The following is a 23622-nucleotide window of genomic DNA, read 5'->3' on the forward strand; positions in this document are numbered from 1 at the left end:
TATTACTCTTCACAGAGATGTAAAATTACACAATGGTTGCCATTTTCTTTTAATGAATGCATGTTTATGTGTAGGAAGTCAGATTTTTTTTTAGGGGAGGCACAAATGCGTATGTTGGCCTACTGGGATGCATGAGATTCTTTCCAAGCCCAAATCGCTCTCGCTAACAACAAAGTGGTGTTCTGGATGCTCAATGGACCTCATTGTGACTTTGAAACACAATCTGTAAAAGAAAAATCTGCACTGGGACCTGCTCATCCGCGCCAGGCCAGGAGATGGCGGTGAAGTATAGCTAACGTGAGGGAAACAATGGCTCCCATTCAACCATCTGCTCACAGACTGCTTGCCCTGCTGTTTCCATTTATGGCCCCTCTGCTCACTCACATGGATTGTCGGTGAAGGCAAAAACAGTTAACGCACGAGAAGTGGAACGATATCCATCCGATTCTCCCAACTATTTCTGTTGCCTTCCATTTCCCTTTTTGCTTTGTCATGCCTACCTGAAGCTCCAAACCTCCGTCCTTCCTTTTACTGTATTTCCAGCCATACGTCCTAACTTCCTTCCTCATTCATCTCTTTTAGTCATATTCCATCCTCCCTGCCTAATATCCATTCTTCCTTGCTTTCATCCCTTCCTTGATTCCTTTGAAAATGTTATTTTCCCTTTCCTTTCTTCTTCCACCCATCTTTCTTTCATCTTTGCTTCTATCCATCCTTTCAATACGCCATTTTTTTTCATATCAACCTAATTCTATACGACCATTGTTGTTTCTGTCATTTTTCACTTTTTATCGTTGCCTGGTCATATTCTCAATTATTCCAATGTTTTGTTTCAGATCTTCTGTGCTCTCGTCTTAGTTTTTACTTTCTTCGCCTGTTACTTCCGGTGTAGTTGGCATCGTTCCTTCCATCCTTCACCCTTGCGTCCTATGTTAAAAATGACTTCCGCCTTCGTACTAATGTACTTCCTTTCGCATATTCCATCTCAAAACCCACCGATTTAAAACTGCATTTTCTGTGTAGCTCTTTCTCTTTTTTCTATTTATAATCTTCTAGTATTTATTGCATTGTATTTGTGATTGTATTTTATTTATTATAGTACCTATGCTTGTCTGACTAAAGTGTCCTTGAGAGCTTTGAAAGGCGCTTAAAATGTAATGTATTATTATTATTATTATTATTATTATTATATTCCTCTTTTTTTATAAAACACATTGATTATCTGTCCTTGTCTTTGAATTATCACCACCCATCGTCTTTTATGCCTCTTATTTATTTTTTGCTTCTTTCCCTCTCTCTTTCAAACCGGCGTTGATTTCCACTCTCGTTCCACATTTCCTTCTTTCCTACGTTCCTTCCTTCCTCTTATATGTCAGCCAATTTTTAAAAAGTGGCTCCCGTTTTCATACGAGGGGCACTGTGGCACGAGGAGGGGGTGGAGAGAGAGGAAAAAGAGGGATTGGAGCAGTGACGTGATCCGATGCTGAAAAGAGGAGGAAGGGGGAGAAGGAGGGGATGGGGCACGGCTGGACTCCATTAGGACCAAGTCTGCTAGAAAAGTGCTTGGGAATACTCCACTACTACTTCTTCTTGGGCGACTCGTCGGGATTTTTCCCCACTTCTCGTTTTGGATCGCCTTTCCCTCTCCCAAAAAACATTCTGCATGTTTTAAAAGAAGGACTAATCCGTTTTCTACCGTGTCGTCGAGCGTTTTGAGTGTCTTTTTGTGAAGGTGAGTGTTGTATCCAGTTTACTTTAAGAGTTCGGGTGTATAATGCCGCTTTTTAAATACTAGGTTTTAGCCGTTAGCATTTAACTTTGCGACGCGTTCATGTTGTAAAGCATTTCGCCGCTGTTTTAAGTACTTATTGTGCGTTTGAAGGGCAGTACGACGCTTACACAATGAAACATTGGACTACGTACGTGGACTTGTGTCGTGTACAGTGCGAAACCGTTACTTTCCTACAGGTGAATCACTTCCGCAGGTAACAACCTTCGGGAAAGGGATCCGGGGGAACACCCGGAGACCCACCCACTCAACCCGGGAGAGACGCTCCTTTTTCGGCCACGTTTATCCTGGCGTAGCCCCCCTCCCATTCTCCTGGACTCGACCGGCTCGCTTTGAGAATTGACAGATGGGCTCATTTACTCCCCCCCCATGAATCCACAACAGGGCGCGTCTAAAACACCACAAGTTCCCGAATTAAAATTTAAAGTGACAATAATTAATTTTGTTGTTTTTTTTTACCCCTTTCTCGCTTGTTTTAATGTAGACCTAGCATAGAGCCAGTAGCAACTGCTTGATACATTGCCTTAAGATATTGGTCATTTCTATGAATGCCAATTTGATAAATTTTAACTTAGCCCAAGAATATTTTCATAATTTTCTTCATGAAATGATCGAAAGATGTTTTCAAAATACAATACATATTGATTTACAACAACAGTTGAAGCTGTAACAAAGCGCTTAACATGGACAACTACAATACATTTTGATTTATATCGCGCTTTAGCAACAACTGAAGCTGTAACAAATCACTTCACATGGACAACTATCCTATACAGCAAATAAAGCAGTCACAAAGATCGTAGAAAGCACCGGGGAGCAAAACCAATATCAAATCGGAATCATGCTGAATCGAATGCTAAAGAGTAGAAGTGAGTTTTGAAACGGGTTTTAAAGATGGGCAGCAAGGGAGCTTACCGAATGTTCAGTGGCAGGTCATTCCACAGAGTGGGGCCAGAAAGGGAAAAGGCTTGATCCCTTCTGTGGCCATTTAAATATTTGAAAACAAATTATATCTTGAAAAGAACTAAAAAAAATGCATAGGGAGCCAGTGAAGAGAAGCCAGAGCAGGAGTTACAGTATGTGCTCCCTCTTCCGAGTACCAGTCAAGAGGCAAGCAGCAGCAAAATGTTTCAATATTAAATGTATTTTTTACATTAAAAATATTGTTATATTTATATATGTTATATTGTATTTCTCTATCATAATTTGGGACTATCCACAAGTAATTCATACACACCCCAAAAAGTTTTGACATTTCCTTCGGATGCCACAAAATTGTGGTTTATGTCTAAATGAAACTCTTCAACTAACGTCACCATACATACTTAACATTAAGATTGCACCAGATGACGTGAGTAAAGGGGTATAAATTCTAAAAATAATCTTTGGATTCCGGCCAAATAGGCCATGTTATCTTAAGTCTATGACTATAACTTGTGTCTTTCCCTTTTGGAAGAACAAAAATGGCGCTGGATGGTATACGGATGCCTGACGGCTGCTATGCCGATGGGACGTGGGAGCTGAAGATGCACGTGACCGACCTACACCGGGATGTGTCGCTAAGGGTCACCGGCGAGATCCACATCGGCGGTGTCATGCTCAAGCTGGTGGAGAAACTAGGTGAGCCATGTCTAAGAGTCATAAAAACTCTCAAGTGCAGTCTTGGATCGTACTTAGGACCTGATTGGCTCTGAGCTACTTCGATGTCATTTTCAGTCGACGACAAATGGAAAGATGGCCGCCTCCTAAAACCTGGTTGATTTTAGCTCCACTAACGCAACAATAATTAATTAATAAATAAATAACAAAAGGACCTAGTAACATTAATAACTTATTTAAGGACAACCGACACCTCCGGACAAGTTGTGTCCCTAATTTGTAAAATCACTTCAAATGACTTCTACTGAGCGTATTTTACAAAGATTCCATGGCATATCGCTATATTTTACGTTTTAATCCTCGCGATGAATATTCATGAAGTCTTGTTTTAGAGTGATGACGATGCCCTAAGTGACATTACAGTGGCCGAGAAAGCGACACACAATGCATTTTGGGTACTTTTTTCATCTGAAAACATCGTGTTGATCGCAAAATTAGGAAGGAAAACTACATAAATGACGCAATGGTGAATCGTTGTGTGTTGCACCAAGACTACCATTTGATTCTAGTTGACACAAATTCCCAGCAGACAAATCAGCACATTTCCCACGGCGCTTGGGCGCCATCTTGTGCATTTTCTGGGACGCTACATTGGAGTCCCGATGGCTCGAAATGATACGCAAGTACTTCTTTAATTGATTGCAAACATGTATGCTTTCCTCTTCGGAACTATTTGAATCATATTCATAACTGGATGAGTAACAAGAAAGCATCTTCTCCGAATCTGAAGCCATTGTTTTGATTCTCGAGCAAGGCAAAGACGTCCTGGCGTGACGTCATGAACAAGGGGGTGGGACCTTCTGAAACTCGGCACCTCCGGGGTCATTTTGAAGTAGTTTTGGGACACTTTAACTTATTTTTTTGGTGTTTTGCTTTTAACTAAAAATATCAGCCTGCGTGTTTTGGGTATTTTAGATCCTATAAAACGTTTTTCTGATGTCAGTTAGGAAACAAAAAAATGGTGTTGGTTGTCCTTTTAATTGCAATCACGTTTTTTTTTTTCCCGAAACTACCATCTTGCAAAATAGCACTAAATAACAAAAGCAAAGTCATAATAAATTATCCACAAAAGTCATTAGCTCTAAGAAGAAAGGACACCGTTGTGCAACAAGCGGTTCTCTATTTTGCAGGCGCTTGAACAGTGCGTTATTTCACAAGGAACACAGAGAAAAGTGCTGTTTTTTTTAAATGTCATTTTATTTATTTATTTTTGTGGGGTACGGGTGGGTGACAGTGTATCATGTGTGGAAGACACCCTGCCGGAATGCCCAACATTCCTGCAGGGCTGCTCTCGGCTTTAATTCTCAGTCCACGGTTCTGCTTTTAGCTATCCTCTCCTGCACTGCTTCATGATTTTTTTTTTTACTTCAGATGGCTTTAGTGGTGTGTTTTCTGCCCATTATTTAACCTTGTTTAGGATTCTTGCTTAAAAAAAAAAAGTTGAGGGGGGGGGGTCGCGTGTCCATAGTCTCCACTGTTGTAGCACTCCCATTGTTTTTGTTGTGCTAAATCTTCTTTCGGATAAAATGACTTTCCGTACGTACACAAGTAAGGTGACTCGAGTTTGCTTTGTCTAGTTTTCTTGTTTGGTGAAGTCTTATGCTCCACAGTCTCCACTTCACTGCAGAATTATTTTTTTTAACTGCCCTTTGTCTCCTCTCAGATAAACTTGGTCTCTTTGTTAAGAGGTACAGTAAATAAGGAAAACATTTGTTCTTGTACGTTGTTGTGTTAGGCTACAAAGTCTCACCTCTCTGCAGCACTCCGTTGTCCTACTGCCCGCAATCTCCTCTCAGATAAAATGGGCAATACATTATGAAATGCAATCTTGCCAAACTTTGTTCCACTCTGTTTTTGCATTACTCTCTATAACCTCCATTTTGGTGATTTTAATTGTTTTTTACGCTGCCCTTAATCTCCTTTCGGATAGAATTTGTCCGAATGTTGAGAACTAAATTTTAGCCACCTGTATTTTACGAATTGTTATTCTGGATTTACAGTATGTATATTCAATTGGCTTCACATTGTTGGATCATTCTTTTCTCAGTGCCCATAATCTCCTCTAGGAATCTCTTAATATTGAAGAGAAATACACACAGTCATCGGTTTTTGAGTATATTCAACAGTCTCCACGTTGGTGCATCATTCTATTATCAATGCCCATAATCTCCTCTTGGAATCTCTTTATGTTGAAAAGAAATACATTCAGTCTTCTCCATTGTTCTAGTTTTGTACCTCACAGTTACTCCTTTTACTCAGAGCCCATAATCTCCTCTAGAATAAAAGTAGCCCCTCTCCTTTCATCGCGTACGTTCATTTTTTTATACCTAATGCGCCCGATGCTGCGTCCATGTTGTGAACATTCACATCCACATGTCGTACATGTTCAGCACATCCACCCAGCAATGTGTTGACAAATGCAGCTGTCCGCCTAAAATCCATTTCTCGCCGGTAGCCGCGCACGTGTTAGCCCACGTGAGCACGCCCACATGATTGGCCAGACGCTCGTTCGCCTACTCGCCTGCTTCAGTCAGTCAACTCTTCCTCTCCCGTCGTCCTGGGCGCACTATTGTTGGCTCAGATGGCCTTCGATAATGGATTAAATAGACAAATGCCAGAAAGGCGCTCGACTATTGATCACCGCTGTATTTCCACCCCCTCCCTAACGGTAACTCTTATTTAAAGTCCGACTCTTGTAATGCTTTCGCCCTTCTGTCAGTTCGCTTGTTTTCTGATCAAGTACTGGCTGTCCGTTCTTGCAAAAAAATAAAAAACATTTGCGGGTTAGACATTTTATGAAAGGTCTATGAAACATCTGAGTTATTAGCTTCTATGAAACACGGTTGGCTAGCAAAATCACACCATAGACACAGTTAGTGCATAAAAGAAGTCTATACACCCCGTTGCAATGCCAGAGTTTGTGCTATAGACCAACATTTTTTTTGAGGACAAGATAAATTGTTTGTTAATGAGACCTAAAATATTGACACATTAAGGGGGAACTAACTAACTAACTAACCAACTAACTAACCAACTAACTGACTGACTAGCTAACTAGCTGACCAACTGACTAACTGCTCTCTTAGTTAACCAGACAACAGCTAACTGGCTAATGAGCTAACTGGCTAGCTGGCTAATCGTGTCACATTAAGAAGAAAACTAACTGGCTAACTAGCCAACTAGTTAACCAACCAACAGCTAACTATAAAACAGCTAATGATCTAAGGGGCTAACAAGCTAGAGAGATAACTGGCTAACTAGCTAACCAACTGACTAACTGATTGAAAAAACTAATCAACTACTCTCCTAGTTAACCAGATAGCAACTAACTAGATAAAAGCTAATGAGCTAACGAGCTCATTGGCTCACTGGCTAATCTTTCCACATTAAGAAAAAAACTAACTGGCTAAGTAGATAACTAGTTAACTAACTAATAGCTAACTTTCACACCGCTAAATGAGCTAAGGAGCTTACAGCTAACGAGCTAACTAGCTAACCAACTGACTAACTAATGAACAAACTGACTGAATTACTCAACTAAACAAATATAAATAAAAATAAAAATAAATAGATACATAAATAAATCTAACAATGAAAAGGTTTCTTCAGCCGTCATCTGTACTTTTTTGAAGGTGTCGGACGTTTCGCCTCTTATCCAAGATGCTTCTTCAGCGAACTAAAGTCTTACTGGTAGTATCGGCTCTATATAAATGTAACTATTAAAAACAAACAAACAATTAGTTAATTAAATAAATAAAATATCTGGACTCGCCTAAAAATGTCACCCCACCCAAAAAGTTGAATATAAGTGGCGTGCTGGAAAACAAGAAAATCTTCCAGATGAGAAAAAAAAGGCTATTTTGTTGAAATCATTTAATGAAAAGAGAAACCTTTGAGTTTTTAGAACAAATAAAGTTTTGAAAGTTTGAGATTTTCATCATTCACTATTTCATTTGATACTCTGCTCACATGTGAAATCAGTATTGCAGCTGAGTGGAGAATCGGATGGGACGGGGTGGGGGTTGGCGGGCGACAGTGGGTGACGCACAAAGTAACAACGGGGGCGGAGTCAGAGAACGGACCTCGTCAGCCACCCTACTACTAGAATTCCATAAAAGTCTTGGATGGAGCAGGAAATGACTTCTAGGGTCTGGCATGCTGTTTCGTATGTCACTGCCGGCCGTCACTGCTATATTCTCCCTCCTTCTATAGAACCCACCCCCTCAGCCCCCCCATCACTATTTTTTTTTCCAACCCTGAATACTTAACATCTGGTATGGATGGAGAAATCGTTGGAATTCTTGGATTACATTTTCGGGATAATCTCACTGAAACTGAGACCCTTGTCCCACATGACCCTGATCAGAATTTCAGATGTGTCCATTCAAGCAAGCATTATTGCACATAATACATTAAATTGATTTTCTTACAACCTCTCACCCCCCAAATAGTCAAAGTCAGCTTTATTGGCAAATATGCTAATACGGATGACATACAGCACAGATGAAATTACTGTCCTCTCGGACCCAGCATGCAAGGCACTTATAATGACTTTAACAAACATAATAAACACGAAACACCAATTTGCCGGGAGAGGGGAGCCGCTGCGTGTTCACGCGCCGTCATCTTGGGGAAAAAAATAAAATAAAAATAATATGTCAAATTGATTTTCCTCAGCACCAAATAATATGCATCTCCAAATTTTCAAGGATTTTATTTCTTCCAAAACAACCATTTTTAATGCATTTGGATCTGCTCTTTTTTTGCAGTGCAACTCTGGTTTTTTGAGGGGTGGTGAAACAAAGAGAAAGAAAAATTTAGAGGTTGCGTTTTTGTTGTTTTTGCATTATGATGGTGACAAGATGTGTATTCTGATCATGCCAGAAAACAAAATCGTTTTGACGCATTACAACTATGTTAACGCTTGTTTTTCACAATGGGTCAGTTATTTTTTCATGTGTGAAAGGTCACCATCTGGTGTCATTACGCCATTGTTACCAATTTGAAGCATCACAATATTTATGTAACTACTGAATCCTCAACTTGTCAAGTGACTGGATGATGGGGTTTCAATTTTAGCTGAAGAGAATCAGGTCTCGCTACTGAATGTCAGACAGTCACGATCCTATGATGTAATATAAATTAGAGCTAGCTGGCTATTAGCTGGCTTGCTAGCTGGCTATTAGCTGGCTTGCTAACTGGCTATCGGCCGACTTGCTGACTAGCTATTAGCTGGCTGACTGGCTATTCGGCTGGCTAACTGGCTATTTGCTGGTTAGCTAGCTGTTGCCTGACTCGGTCGCTATTGGCTGGCTAGCTATCTATTAACTAGCTCGCCTTTAACTGAGTTATTCCGGGTTGAGTGAACGCTGGTGCGTGTGGCTGCCGCTGCTCACCCACAGAAAAAAAACGTATCATGTGACTGTAAAGTGACATTGAGAGTTTTGAAAGGCGCTTAGAAATGAAATGTATTATTATTATTATCAGTGATTTTGGGTTATATCGGTAGAAAAAAAATTGATAATAAATCACAAAAGCAATTACGTGTTCCATTTTCAGCCGTCTAACGATACTGCATTGGAAGTGAATACCGTAAAATACATCACAATATCGATATTTGCCAATGCGGCCGTTTTATCGTATACTGTACATCCATAGTCAGCATACGAGCAGAGAACGGCACAATCACTGCCCTTGCGGCATCTTACATGTCAGACAGGAAAGCACTGGCCTGGGCAGGACCGCTATTTAGGCTAACTACTTCCTGTCAGGGAGATTAGGGAGCAGGATGGTCCTCGGGCTTCTTTGTGATTCATAAAAGCCAGATCCTTGCAAGGGACGACGATGTGACTCTACATTTTGAGAATGATGTCACGGCTGAGTCAAGTGATCAAGGTTATATTATGCTGAGTGGTGTTTCAAGCTAAAGGACTAGCGTTTAAAAAAAAAAAAAAAATACAGTAGAGCAGGTATCGGCCAAGCTGCAAGAGAGTGAAAATAAGGTGTGTATAAAAGCCCAGAGGAAGTTGAACATCCTGTGGTGCATCACATCTGTTTCCTCACAAAACTTGCTCTCCAATTGTTAGCAAAGGCAAAAATGAAAAATTGTCAAAAGTTCCTAGCGGGACACCAAATTTAGAAAACTCCTTTTAAGCAAGTCCGCTGGAAGATTAAGAGATGTGTGGATGAGCAAAATAAACAAGCGCCCAACCTGGCTAGCTAGCAATGTTGCCTTTTTGGGCAGTCACGACCCGATTACGCAGCCCTCCTAGCTGTTTTTAGGTGGCTGACACTTTGGAGAGCACGTGGCATTCTTTTCATACTTATGTATGGGGCAGCAGGAATAAAAAACAGATGAGTAAATTGATGACTACTGTACCGTATTTTCCAGTGTATAAGGTGCACCAGAGTATAAGGCGCACCCCCAATGAATGCTGTATTTTCAAACTTTTTCCATATATAATACGCAACAGACTATAAGGCGCCCTTCAATGAATGAAAAAATGTTTTGCAGATATAATATACAGTCATACCTTGGCTCACGAACTCTGTCTGTGAACCAATGTTCGCAGACAGTGTCTCAGGCGAAAAGTGTGTCCCAAAAATTAATTAGCCATAGGAAACCATTAAAAGGAGAATGATCCGTTCCCGGGTCCCCATAAAACATAATTTTCTACTTTCGAAATTTATATGCCTTAAAACTACACAAAATATACCTTATTTTATGTATAATAAATGTGCTATGGTATTATAATTAAAGAAATAAACGGTGCTGTATAATAATAATTTATTTACCTTTGTGATGGCCGTTGATGGCTTGATGGAATGGAGTGGCCGGCTTCATCAGCATTAAACACTGGATGAGGAACGTAGCCTTCTTCTTTCACTATCTTGAGGAATAATTCCTTGTAGGTGCTTTATCTACGATAATTTTACCTAGTCCCTCATCAATTGTGTTCTGTTTAACTGGGTTGATAGCATTTTGCATCAAGTGTACAGATTGCTTGTGCGGGTTATTTTTGGAGCCTGATTGATGGGATATTTTAACCTTGCAGTCTACACTCTGCCTTTGAAATAACAAAGTGGAAACGAGTCCAAATTTCACTGTTTTCTAACCATTTTCTCATTCTCTCTCCGTCGTCTGCCTGTCTCTTTAAGGTTTAACGGCCTCACTCTCTCTCTGTCTCTCTCTGTCCGTAACCCCCACCCCGTCACTACTGCATTCTTGACCAATCACGTGGCTTTAACCGAAGCCTGGGGGCGGGGAATAGAGGACAAAAACAGTCGGCTGCCATTTTGTTGTTAGGAGAACGGGTTCATTTGCGAACGACACATCACTCATTGTAGTGCTCTGTGTGTATCCCGAAAAAAAATTGTATGCCAAGGTAAAATTTTCATAAATTTAATGTTCGTAAACAAAAAAGTTTGTAAGCCAAGGGGTTTGTAAACCAAGGTATCACTGTATCAATATATCAATGTTTTCAATATGTAAGGCACACCGTATTATAAGGCGCCAAAGTAGAGGGTGCGGTACATAAATGTGTCGTACAAGATTTTTTTTTTTTTTCAGTATGTCATGATTATCACACAATCACAGTTGTCTCTATTTTTTCGAATTGTTTTTCCAACCGTTAAGTTTACAATGGCTTTTCTGGGGGTACCTATGCTTTCTTTCCCTTCCTTTTTGCTTCAGCGGTTGATGCGACACAAAGCATCCACCCATCCATCGTTTGAAGGTATTTTAGAACATCAGGTATTATTGTCGCAACACGGCACACCCGTCTAAATGCAGTAAACCGATATGGCACTTTTTCTTTGGGTTATCCAGTCATTGTCCAATGAGGAGACAAACAGAAGGTTTAGTTTTTCCTTCCCCTGGGCACATTCTCGACGACATGGATTTCACGTTGCTTATTTTCGCATAGTGTACATCATGGTGTAAAAGTCTAGGCCCGGCGGCCAAATCCGTGCCGCTACATAATTTTTCTCGGCCCGCAAAAGCAACATTGAAATTCAAAATGAAATCAGAATCTGAATCAGAATCATCTTTATTGCCAAGTATGTAGAACACACAAGGAATTTGTTTCCGGTAGAACACGCTGCACTAGTATCGTCGTCAAAAAAACTGCTAAGTGGCACTATACAGTTCCATTTTTTCCGTGATGCTTGCTAAAATCCTAACCAAAATTTCCCATTTTTGGATGTAAACCATAATAACAGTCATTATTCTTGACTTATAATTTGAAAACTAGTTATTAATGAATTTCTTGTGCGCTCTATATGTAATATGTGGAGGGGATTAAACATTCTAATGGCTTCCCCAAATTCATAACGGCCCGCGAGAGGAAACAAAATGACTTTGACACTACACCTTCATAGCATCCATGCTGAGTATAATGGTTGAGTATAGGCGCTTATGCAGTTTATGGTCGCCCCTGGGGACACCCTCCTGCCCTCCCAATCATGCATATTGCATATCTGCTCAATTTGTCTTGAGTTGAGTCCCCCCTCTTAGCTTTCTTGGTAATGTTGTTATTCCTCAAGGTCCCTCAATGTATCAAGCTGTGTAAGGGTGGGGCGGGTGGTGCAAATCTGTTTGGACGAAGACAAATGGACACAAACTACCTGTCACTGAGGTTTACACTAATAGCCATCTGGCTTCTATTGCATCAATGCTAACGTGGCTACGCTCGTGTACTTTTTGACTTGCTTCGCCAACTTGGAGTCACTTTTCTAAAATGTCCCATGTACCGATGCCGCAGCTATACTATTCTGCGTGCGATTACTTTGGATTGGATCGTGAATGTCTCCTAAACTGGAATTGTTAGTGACTAGACATTCAACGTTAAAATGCCGTAATGTCACCTTCTAGTTAATTCGTGACCTTCTGATATCTGGGTCAACGGCAGTGTTTTCGCAAACTATGGTTGGCTAATGACTAGGCAATGACTAGTGTAAACTGCTCTGATCACAAGCCGCTAGTGACATGAGCACACTGGCCAGAGCTAGCACACTGTATCGTTGGAATTTCCGAGCCTCCATGGGCAAAATTTGGAATTGGAGTACAGTATTTTCCAGTGTATAAAAGCCCCGATTTTTTTTTTTTTTTTCAAAGATGACCCTGACCCTTATACGTGCGTCTTATATGTGAAGTCATATTGAGCCATAATAGGTCTCGCAACTACTGTCAGCAGCCACGGACTTCATTTCCCCCAGTAGAAGAATTACTGCGTAACCCCAGACTCTACTGTAGTGCCCTATGTAGACATTAGTAAGAAATATTGTGCTAAGTCAATTGTCTTTGTCTTTTCTGTTATACCGTACAATAGCTAGCTATCTAGCTGGCTAGCTATTAGCTATCTATTGGCTTTCTAGCTAGCTTTCTATCTATTTGTCCTACTATTCTACTTGAGTTACTTCCGGGTTGAGTGAACGCTGGCGCGTGTGGCTGCCACTACTTGCCCACAGAAAAACTTATCCGGTGACTGTAAAGTGACCTTGAAAGTTTTGAAAGGCGCTTATAGATCAAATGTATTATTCTTATTATTTTATATAAATTTGGAAAACCTTTTTTTTTTTCATTGAAGGTGCACCATATATACCGGTGCGACATGTACAGGATATGGAAAAAGTTTAAAAATACACCATTCATTGTGGGGTGCGCCTTATACTCCGGTGCGCCTTATACATTGGAAAATACGGTATGTTGTGACACAGTTTTAGCATGATTTGATGCCATGTTTAATTTTTGACAGAAAAAAAATGCAGAAGTAAAAAAAAAATCTATCTTCTAATCTTACGTGACAGGGAACATTCAAGTTGAAAAAAAATGCGATTTTGAGATAAGAAAACATTTGTCACAATGGATTAAAATTTGCAATATATTAGTCCAAATTTTAGTATCAAACATTTAAAATATACTACTCTACTAAATCTATGTACAATCATTTTAAATTATTTTTTTTTGCCATCCATATAAGAAGATTTAAATATTGACTGTAAAAATGATGAGTCACGGGAGCCAGTTTTGAGGCCCCTCCCCCTTAGGCTCATGTTTTGTATCACTTCAATCATCCACCGCTAATCTCGTGTTTGTATTGCAAGCTGCAGATGTTGTCATCACCTGTCTTTATCGCGGCTTTTCATTCATATTGACGATCTGCCGCTGATAGTATCTCACCTGACTGTAAAACGGAGACGCCCATTTGCGTTTTTGGTTTTTAATGCTTGCCAACGTTGCCTTTCTACAAACGAGACCCTAGCATTTAGGCCGTGTTGTATATGGAAACAAAGTTGTTGTGGAGCGGCGCCACACCGGCGTCGCTATAGAAACAGGATGAACGAACCTCCCCCTCTTCGTTGTGGTTTTATCATCTAAAAATGCTGAACTTTGCCACCATGCCCCACCAGGCCCCTTAACCCCCCCCCCCCCCCCCACCCGACATAACCCGACGCAACTTTGGAACAGCGACAGACGGTAAAAGATTACATCGTGTGTGTTTGTTTGTGCGTGGTTGAAAACGCTGTGACTGGCGACATATGTCAAAGTCTTATCTGTCAATGTCACGAGTCTTGTGTTTTGCATGCGGGCTCAGCTGATTGTCAACTACTCTTTTTTTTTTTTTTCTTCCACTCTGAAGCACACAAGGCATTTATTATCAAATATATTGCAAGGATTTTGCTGTTGCAAGACAGTTGAGATGGAATAAATGACCTCTGTGTCACCTCAGGAGAGGAAATGTATTTATTTGTTTATTGCAAAATATTTGAGACATTCTTGTTTTTTTTTTTTTTTTAATTTCTAAAATCTCACAGATTCACCACTTTGGCTAATTTTGAGGGCTATTCCAATCCAATCGACATGATTGGAAATCGGGGGCCATTGTGCATTTTTTTTTCAGTTCATCGACATTGGCTAAAAAAAGATCAGAAGCTTCAATTTTCCTCATTTACAAACTGATTAACTCTTTCATTGCCTGATGTGCAAAAATGTGTTCACTCCAGTGCCAAGGTTTTTGTCATTGTCACTTGAATTCCAGGACCCACAGAATATTGAGTTTTAGGACTACATAAACATTCAATTCGTCCTAAGAAACCGTAGATTCTCTTCGTTTATCAGAACAAAAAGTTGATTCCTAAGTTACATGGGTCTGGAATTATCAGAATCAGAATCAGAATACCTTTATTCGTCCCGCAATGGGGAAATTTGCAATATCTGAGCTTGAAATGGGGGCGGCTGTCCAAAATACAATGCAATACATGCATAATGGTTTATATAGCTCTTTAACAACAGCTCAAGCTGGAACAAAGCGCTAACAGGAAAAAAAGCGAGATGCTGCCCCCATGTGGAAAAGAAAAAAACAATGCTAGAGGCCATGGCCAGCGCTCTATCGGCAACCAAGCCTGAAAAAGCAAAAGCCGAACAAATTCAGGAATGGCGCTCTACGTCATATACCATTTTAGTTTTTGCTTGATTATAATTGCTGCTGTTTTATAGCCTTGTAAAAATGTATCACGACATTGTCTTTTTTTTTAAATAATATATTATTTGGTCTTTTTCTTCTTCATTGAATCCCACTGCATGCGTCTTGGACCGGAACTCTGTGTCATCAGGTGCTCAAAATCAAATGACTAAATAAATAAACGATGCCTACAGTAGATAGAGTAGATAAACACATAATTAATAGATACATTCATATCTAAATTAATAGATAAATAAATAGCTATATACATTAAAAGATACACACATAAATAGATAAATATTTTTTGAAAAATTGATCAAAAGATCCTGTCTAAATTTCTTGACAAATACCACCAGAAACTGTCATTAGACAAGTTTCTAAATTTGATCATCTTTCTCTCCAACCCCAAAGGAAAAAAAAAGAAAATGGTTAGTTCTTGTTGTGGTCTTTCCTATTATTGATCTGCTTTCATTTTTTTTCTCCATGTCCTTTTCATTTTATCCTCCATCCATCTCTTGAGCGTCCCCTCCCCCATGGACTCCGTCAGCATCCGTGCTTACTGAACATCCATATCATGACAGCCTAAAAGGAGCAACATTTCCCGTATTATCCTTTGGAACAATACTGATCTGATATCCCTGAATCGGTGTTAAGCAGCAAGTCCCCGAGAGAAGCGGTCCCGGGTTAGAAAATGCAAAATAAAAACAAATCACTTTGCCGTAATGAACAGATTAATTGAACTCGTTAAAGCATGGCCACGTACAAACACACCCGCGTCAAATGCATTTAATGAACCATGCATTCAATCTCTGGCTCATCTTTCCCATTCTGTAGAGGTCATTAAAAAAAAAAATAATAAACAGGGACTTTGTCTTTTGCTTCCCTTGCTCATGTCTTGCGAGACACAAACCAACGAGGGGATGGCCTGTCCACGTTTGGTGCACCCAATTACTTAGCTCCCCCTTAACAAGCCCCCTCCTACCGCATTACGTCAGGTTTGACAGAATTTATTTTTAGCCTTGGATGGGCTATTGGCGTTCCCGCTTCCCCTTGCGTGTGGATGAAGTTACTGCCTTTTTGCAAAAAGAACGCATCCCGGAAACCATACCGTGCTTCGACAACAAAGTGTTTGTCCCGTTGGGGAATTGAACTGAAACCTTCTTGACACAAGTGTCTGCATAGTAGCCCTAGCCAAGTCAAGCTTTTACACCGATGTAGTATCGGTAGGAAAATACTTGTCGACTGGAATGAGCCATAGATGGAGTTGTATTAGTACAATGAAAATATTTACGGCTAACAACCATAAATTCACGGTTCCTCCAATTTTGAGTTGCTCAGTTTCTGCCAAAAAAACATAACCATCTGGCTGTTCCTGTGCTCGGGCTGTAACTCTAATGCTTTGTCGCCATCTCGGGATATCTTTGGGTTGAAGTGAGTTCAGGATCTTCATTTCCGACAAAACGAATCTTTTGCCGCCATAGCGTGGCATTGTGAAGGCAATTAAAGTATGGATTAAGATAATGAGCCTTGCAGATGGGAAGGATTTGTACCTTGAGATTCCGGGTGGTCTCTAAAACAGACGAGAGACAGTCTCCTGCCTCTCTTACTGATACAACTTCAGATGGTGAAGAAAAATTCCTCGGTCGACGACTTCTATGCTCTTCTCTTTACAGACAGTGTGGTAAGGGGCATAATGTAGATTCATGGCTCCCCTACCGTCAGCGTCGTGGTTTAGGTAGCCTGCGTATAAGTTTACGTTTCAGGATCTCTATAGAATTTGGTCTGCGGTGAAGAGTGAACGAATAAATGCTTACGTTGCTGTCAGACACCAGAAATTACATGCTTGTGATAGAGAAAAGTTTTTTTTTTACTAAATATGTAGGGGGTTATATTTTCAGTTCTTGGCCCTCTTGTCTTGTCTTGTTTTCCTTGTTTTTCTCTTTTTATCCATGGGATTGCCGTTATTACAGAACAGCAACATCAAATTTTGGCACAGAGATGTCCCAGTGTGCTGGATTTTGTATGAAATTTTATTTGGACCAGTGCCTGATTTTCCACTCGGAGGTTTTTACAAATCTGTGTGTCGGAAAAAGGCTTCTTTCAGTTTAGTTCAATGTGTCCCTTCTTTGTCCAGACAGTCCCAGCCCACCCGAAAACCCCTCCTGTCTAACTAGAGCTACTGTTCAGACTTTGAAACAGTAATTGTGCAAGAGCTGCGTGTGAAGTAGGCTTCAGTTTCCCTTCGCTGCCTTTCATATGGCCTTTGACAGTCCGTCCCCACTTCACAAAAACTTCCTTTCTGCTTTGGTCTACCATTACGAGTCTTGACGTAGCAATCGTCCAGTGCCTCTATGTGAAACATACGTCAGTTACCCTCAGTGAATTTCTGGTTACTGTTGACCAAATCTTCCTGTCCTGCTTTTTCTGTTACAAATCATCTCGGGTATCTCCGTAGATCTATTTAAACACCCATGTTTTCAGAGAAGATCTGCAAAAGCTAAATTTTATGCTTGCAACGAAGCAGCGTTCACAAGATACCCCATGCCGTCACTAATGCACACAACATCCCCTCTCAAATAAAGCTTTGGAATGTTTTCACACTGCTACTAAGTGTTTGCAGCGTAAACAGTATGGAAGCAACTGCTTTACAAACAACAGCCACCCACGAGCATTGCTTCCCCCTTTTGGGTCCCACCATCTTGACAATTGGCATCGGGAGGCTTGTGGACAGTCTCCTTTTGAATTTTCGTCACCTGGCATCACAGCAGTCTTGTTTCCTAATTCTAAACAACCAATCTGTTGCTTGAGGCCCCCCACCCCCTTCCCATCCTCGAATCTCTTTCATTCAGCCTTTTTTTGATTGGCATCGGTAGGAGGGCGTTAACAGTTCATCCCGATCCTCCTTTCACCAGGGTTTAGGTTTCCATGGTATTTAGTCACTTTCGGGATCAGCGTAATATTTTCCTTTTTCAAAGTGGACAGAAGCAGTGAGTCAGTCGTTGCTATTTATGACGGAAAAAAACCCCAGAAACATTGTCAATGAGAGCTTTCCATTTTATCCTCATGCTGTCATGTGACATTTGGTGGCACATTGTGCTCGTGTTGAGCCTTGAATGATAACGAGTGACTCCTGTCATGTCGTCTTCGCGGGCTCAAGCTCTCAGCAAGTGTGTATAAATGATCAGTTGGGTTTGGTTTTTGTTTTGACCCATTGACTAATTTAGTTAAGCGATGATGGTATGTAAAACATTCGTCATTGCAATCGTTAGGATTACATTTGACATCTGGGACCATTTCATTGCCTTAAATGGCCTTTTTGCTTCACCCCTACGGCCCCCTTCAGTTTGCCACATCATTTTTTGCTTTAACGACACGTCTCCGTTTAGAGCCTTAAAGACACGTGCGCTGCCTCGCTACAGTATGTCAGCTAAACTGATTAAAGGATGAGATAATAAACGGACGTCTTCTTCTGTACGGTGACTCGGCGAGCAAAGGGAAAGACCCGCAGGGAGACTCTGTCTGGGCTGGACAGTGTCTAAAGACTACGTGGGCGTTGGCACTAAGACGCCACTTACCAAATGATGTTCTTGGAATCTGAAATTATAATTATCAAGTGTTAATTTTAAGTGTTTTCAAGGAGTTATATCAGTTCTCAATGCAATAGCCGAGAGTTTAGTTGATGTTGGAAATGGAACCTTGAGCAAAACAGCTGCTTTGGATTTCCTTCAAATCTCCAAAATCTTCACCCTCTCACACATGGTACACAATGAGATCAGGTTGTCATCATTGGACAACATCCTGAAAACTGCAATGTTGGGTTTTGGCTTGCTTGTCCCTGCTTTCCGGCGATCATAGAGTGACTTTGCAACAAAGCGCTAGACATGATGCCGATATCCCCTCCGGGTTACGCAAGCGTTAGCTTTCACACATATGATCTTGTACCCAGAAGGGACATTTGGTTGACGCTTTGGACCAGGGTGAGAAATCTACCGGGACGCCTTCACAATCAGTTCTGCGAGCCCTCTCACATAAAATAAGTGTTGATAAAACCATTGCTTAACGAATCAAACTTCGAGTTGGTGACACACAGGCCTCATTTCCTGGTAAATGGTACCTTCCAGTGGACTTGTAGTAAATCACACCTGTAGCTGCAGTCAAGGTTGTATCGTCATAAAATAGTGATTAAGAGTTGGATTGACTCAAACATAGACCTAGTGAAGGCCTAAGTGTGAAATGCACAGCTCGCCACTGCAGTAGTCCCACTTCATTAAATTATAATTGCATCATTGAGGAAGCATTTAATGATGAAAGGGGTCTTTTGGAAACTAAAAAAAGGGCACGTTTGGTTTCTCGTCCAAAATAAATATTCATTTTTGTCATTTGTTAGGCGAGAAACCTTCCCGTCCCCCCCTGGTTGGTCATACGGTTCCCTTCTAACGTTGCTCTCCCCGCCAACAGACGTGAAGAAAGACTGGTCGGACCACGCGCTGTGGTGGGAGAAGAAGAAAACATGGCTGTTGAAGACCCACTGGACGCTGGACAAATACGGCATCCAGGCTGACGCTAGGCTACTCTTCACGCCACAGCATAAGCTCTTGCGTTTACAGCTGCCCAACATGAAGCACATGAAGGTCAAAGTCAACTTCTCCGACCGTGTCTTCAAAGCCGTCTCTGACATCTGCAAGACCTTCAGTAAGTGGAGCCATATCATTTATTCCCCCTTTGCCAAAATGACGGAATCTCCCGAGTCGTTCCGCCAATTCTTCCCCGCTCATGTTTACCCAACATGCTCGGTCGGCTCTGCCAACCGGTAGCACACTGTTTTCTCTCGACTCGTGTTCTTGGAAGCCGGGCTCCATTTTGTCTTGTGTTCTATTTGGTAAACAAACATTATCATTTTTGGCTTGGAACACAGCAAGTGGAGATCATACAATATCAAACCACCGCTCACTGGATTATTCTCAAAAACTGGGGAGATGAGAGGCTGGATGATGTCACGCGATTGGCTTTTTTTTTGTTGTTGTTGAAAGATTCTCATGAAAAAACTGCTTTCGACACAGCAGGAGAAGGGAAGTCAATGTCAGGTGTTACACTTCACACCTGTATCGTAGTACCGATTCACATTGCACTTGGGTTTCGCTGTGTAGCACGCAAGGCTGGCAGTACCCCGGTACAAGCTTGACAATATTGGGACAACAGCTTGAATTTTTATTTTTTCTTCTTGCATTGTATTAAAACGCTTGCAGTATAGCACTAAGATACTAAGCCGGATCTGCGCTGAGGTGCTATTTGGCACCTGACAGGATCATGTGACGGTGTTTCAGATTTTTTATTTTTATTTTTTTACTGGCCCTGTCTAAATTTTTCAAGAATTGTATTAATCATCTTTCATCACTTTGCTGCTGTGAAATGTAAATTTCTCCACTGCGAGACTAATCAAGGCATATCCAATCCAATCCAATATATCATCATCATATATATCATATCAAAAAACTCCCCAAAGCTATGCCACCAAAAGAGCAAATGACACATTTTTATGGAGTGTAGCGACACAAAGACATCAAATACTAGCAAAACTTGTTAGATGCACCTGGTCTGCAATGTGATGAAAATATATCTATTTTTGCAGCTCAAAAATCTAGGACAACTTGTCTTTGGCAATCTTGTATGCATAGCAAGGCGTTACTTGATAGTTTGGTAGCAAAAAGGCAGAGACAAATGGTGCCCTTAGTAAGAGTCAGCGTCTATGTAGGCTCTCAGTCGTACAGGGGTGATCAGTCTAAATATTAATTAGGTTTATTTTAGACTCTTCTTACAACAGACATCTTAGGTTGTTACCATGTAGGCTTAGTCATGCTAATGGGGCAATCAGAGCAAGGCATAGACATTAGAGATAATCAGAGAGAACAAAAGAAGTAATCAAATTAGCTTCAGGTAGTAGTCCACTGCTCTCCCAACCTTAGAGCAGGGACCTAGAGTTACTAGCACAACTTTAGTTCGCTGATGAAGCACTTTGGATGAAGAGCGAAATGTCCGACACCTTCAAAGAAGTACAGATGACGGCTGAAGAAACCTTTTCATCATAAGAGTAGCAGTCAAAAATGGTAACCTTTTAATTCGAAGTTAGCTGGTCAATTTATTGTTGTTGAGATGAATCTTTTGGCATGGATCCCTCACTACGATGCAAACAAACTGTTACAGCTACGTAATCACCAGCCGAAATTCCTTTACAAGTAGACTCCCATCGGAAGTCCAAAGAACACTCCCATCGTAACAACTTCTCCCTTATTCCTGGACGGATATCAGGCTTTGATGACAATGTTACACTTTTAATACATACTATTAAAAAAATCACACTGTTACGCCCCCACCTTGACCTTTTTCTCCCCATTCGGCATTTGGATATCAAGTCATGAGGATGATAATCCATCTGGACTTTTTTAGCCTTATTAAGGAATAGGCGAGGATGATATTTGTCTGATTCCCTTATTTTCCACCAAAACCAACCATCTGCCACTAATTACAATCACCTCCTCACCCATTTGTGCAGTCAGACATGGGCTCGTCTTGTCTAGACATCCCAGAATTGACTCCAAGTCACCTTTCCCCACATTATAAACCCTGACACAGAGCTCCATTGTTTACCTCCTCGTGCTTGAGTCTTCACAAGTGACTAAGTCCAAAGGTGCAGCAAAATAAAATGAAAAAGGCCCCCTATTACCAAGCTCAGTACCACCACTTAATGTAAACAAGAATCAGGTTGCTTCACTTTAGCGCCATGTAAACGACTTTAGCTTGTATTTGTGTAAAAATGAGTACGCACTGTAGCAAATACCGCGACTATTTCAATGTGAAACCTCACAATCTGTCGCGCGACTTTTCAGAGTTGTACCGATTTCAAATCCAGGACATGAAAAATAGGACGGTTGATCAAATAAACTCTTGGATAACACTAGTGGCTAACGTCTGTGTAAACTCTGTCATTCAGGAGTGGTCCATCGATGAAAAGGTTTCTTTAGCCGTCATCTGTACTTCTTTGAAGGTATTATTCTAGACTAGCGGGGGGCGTGGCTTGCCTGTCAGTTCTGACAGGTAGGTCACGCCCTCATAGCAACACCAGCTGAAAATGGCGCGTCACAGCAACATCCGTGACACTCTGACGAAGGCGGAAGTAGTCGCCGAAACATGTCAGGTATTTGAACACCGACAATACACTGTCTGTAAGTAAGGAATCTGCTTAACATTAGTTATCAAGTAGACAGGATGAATTTAGTACAACGATTACGCGAAAGTTTTGGAGAGACATGCGTCAAGGAGTTTCGCCTCCTCGAAAAGCTGTCAAGGAAACGGGCTCGCTATCGAAACCACCTGAGATTCAACCTGCGCTGCCGGGACGAAGAAGTCGTTCCGGCCAGTCTGAGGATTAAAAACCCGATCCCAACCAGGAACGCGGAAAGAATCATCAAAAAGGTGCGGATGACTCTGATGAAAGAACGAATACGATGCACAGCAAACAAACTCAATAACATTAGCAGTGATCTACAGCGGCAAACGGAGCAATTCGAACTCCGGTTCCCCCTGGACAATTACACAAAAACAACGCTGCACGGACAACTTCACAACATACACGAACAGGAATTCATCGCGACCAAAAACCGACACATCCGGAAATTAGACAAACTCATCACGCAAAAGAAAAAGGCCGAATCAAACACATTTCAGACAAACGACAAATGGATACATAACATGTCACGCCACAACCTCACACAAGCAGAACGCAGCATATTATCAAAAGGTCTCAACTACGCAGTCACCCCCAAAAAAATACCATACGACGATTTCATTCTCGCAACGGAATTAGCGTGTGAAAAAATACAGAACCCAGGACAAAAAGCAGCACTACGCAATGAAATAGCAGGCATTTTAAAAACGGCCAAACCACCACCCAGCAATATTACCAAAGAGGAAGCAAGAGCCATGATAACACTATCAAAAAACAAAGACATCACAATACTCCCCGCAGACAAAGGCAGAACAACAGTTATTATGGACACAGAAAAATACGAAAAACAGATGCAGCAGTTATTACAGGACGACGCCTATGAAATATTAAAGACCCAACAGAAGAAAAGAAAAACAAACTTAAAGCACTACTCAAACCCCTATTAAACGAAAATAAAATAAACAAAGAGTCGTACAACCACCTGGTACCTACAGCAAACATCATCCCCAGGATTTACGGCACGCCAAAAATACATAAACCCGATGCACCCCTCCGCCCCATAGTAGACAGCATCGGATCAGTCACATACAACCTCTCCAAAGCACTATCGGAAATAATAAAACCGCTACTGGGACACACGGACCAACACTGCGAGAACTCAAAGCAACTCGCCACAGAACTCGCCACCATAAAATTACAGAAAGACGAAATGTTCATATCACATGACGTCACCTCACTTTTCACAAAAACACCCACCAAAGCCACCATTCAGATAGTTCAGGACAGACTCAAAACAGACAGGACACTCAAAAAACGCACAAATCTCACAGCACAAGACATAACCCAGCTACTTCAATTCATAGCCACATCCACATATTTCCAATACAAATACACCATATACAGACAAAAAGAAGGGTTCGCCATGGGGGACCCACTCTCTGCCATCATGTGTGGATTCTTCATGGAGGACCTGGAACAGAAAGCACTTT

The 23622-nt window shown here is 41.1% G+C and overlaps 1 protein-coding gene across 3 annotated transcripts in view; it reads left to right on the forward strand.

Annotated features, from left to right (window-relative positions):
- Window positions 1–1499: 1499 nt before the first annotated feature.
- The window catches only part of fermt2 (FERM domain containing kindlin 2), a 46901-nt gene continuing 24778 nt past the window's right edge, over window positions 1500–23622 (forward strand). For 2 of the 3 annotated variants that reach the window (XM_089004160.1, XM_089004162.1), the window contains exons 1-3: window positions 1500–1732; window positions 3245–3409; window positions 19369–19602. In XM_089004160.1, coding sequence (XP_088860286.1) covers window positions 3253–3409; window positions 19369–19602 — 391 coding nt within the window. In that variant the 5' untranslated portion in view covers window positions 1500–1732; window positions 3245–3252. The remainder of the gene's footprint in view (window positions 1733–3244; window positions 3410–19368; window positions 19603–23622) is intronic. The other variant, XM_089004161.1, reaches the window with a different exon arrangement.

The sequence above is a fragment of the Hippocampus bargibanti genome, linkage group LG09 (genome assembly GCF_051943395.1).
Source record: "Hippocampus bargibanti isolate YZ-2025 linkage group LG09, ASM5194339v1, whole genome shotgun sequence".
Lineage (NCBI taxonomy): Eukaryota > Metazoa > Chordata > Actinopteri > Syngnathiformes > Syngnathidae > Hippocampus > Hippocampus bargibanti.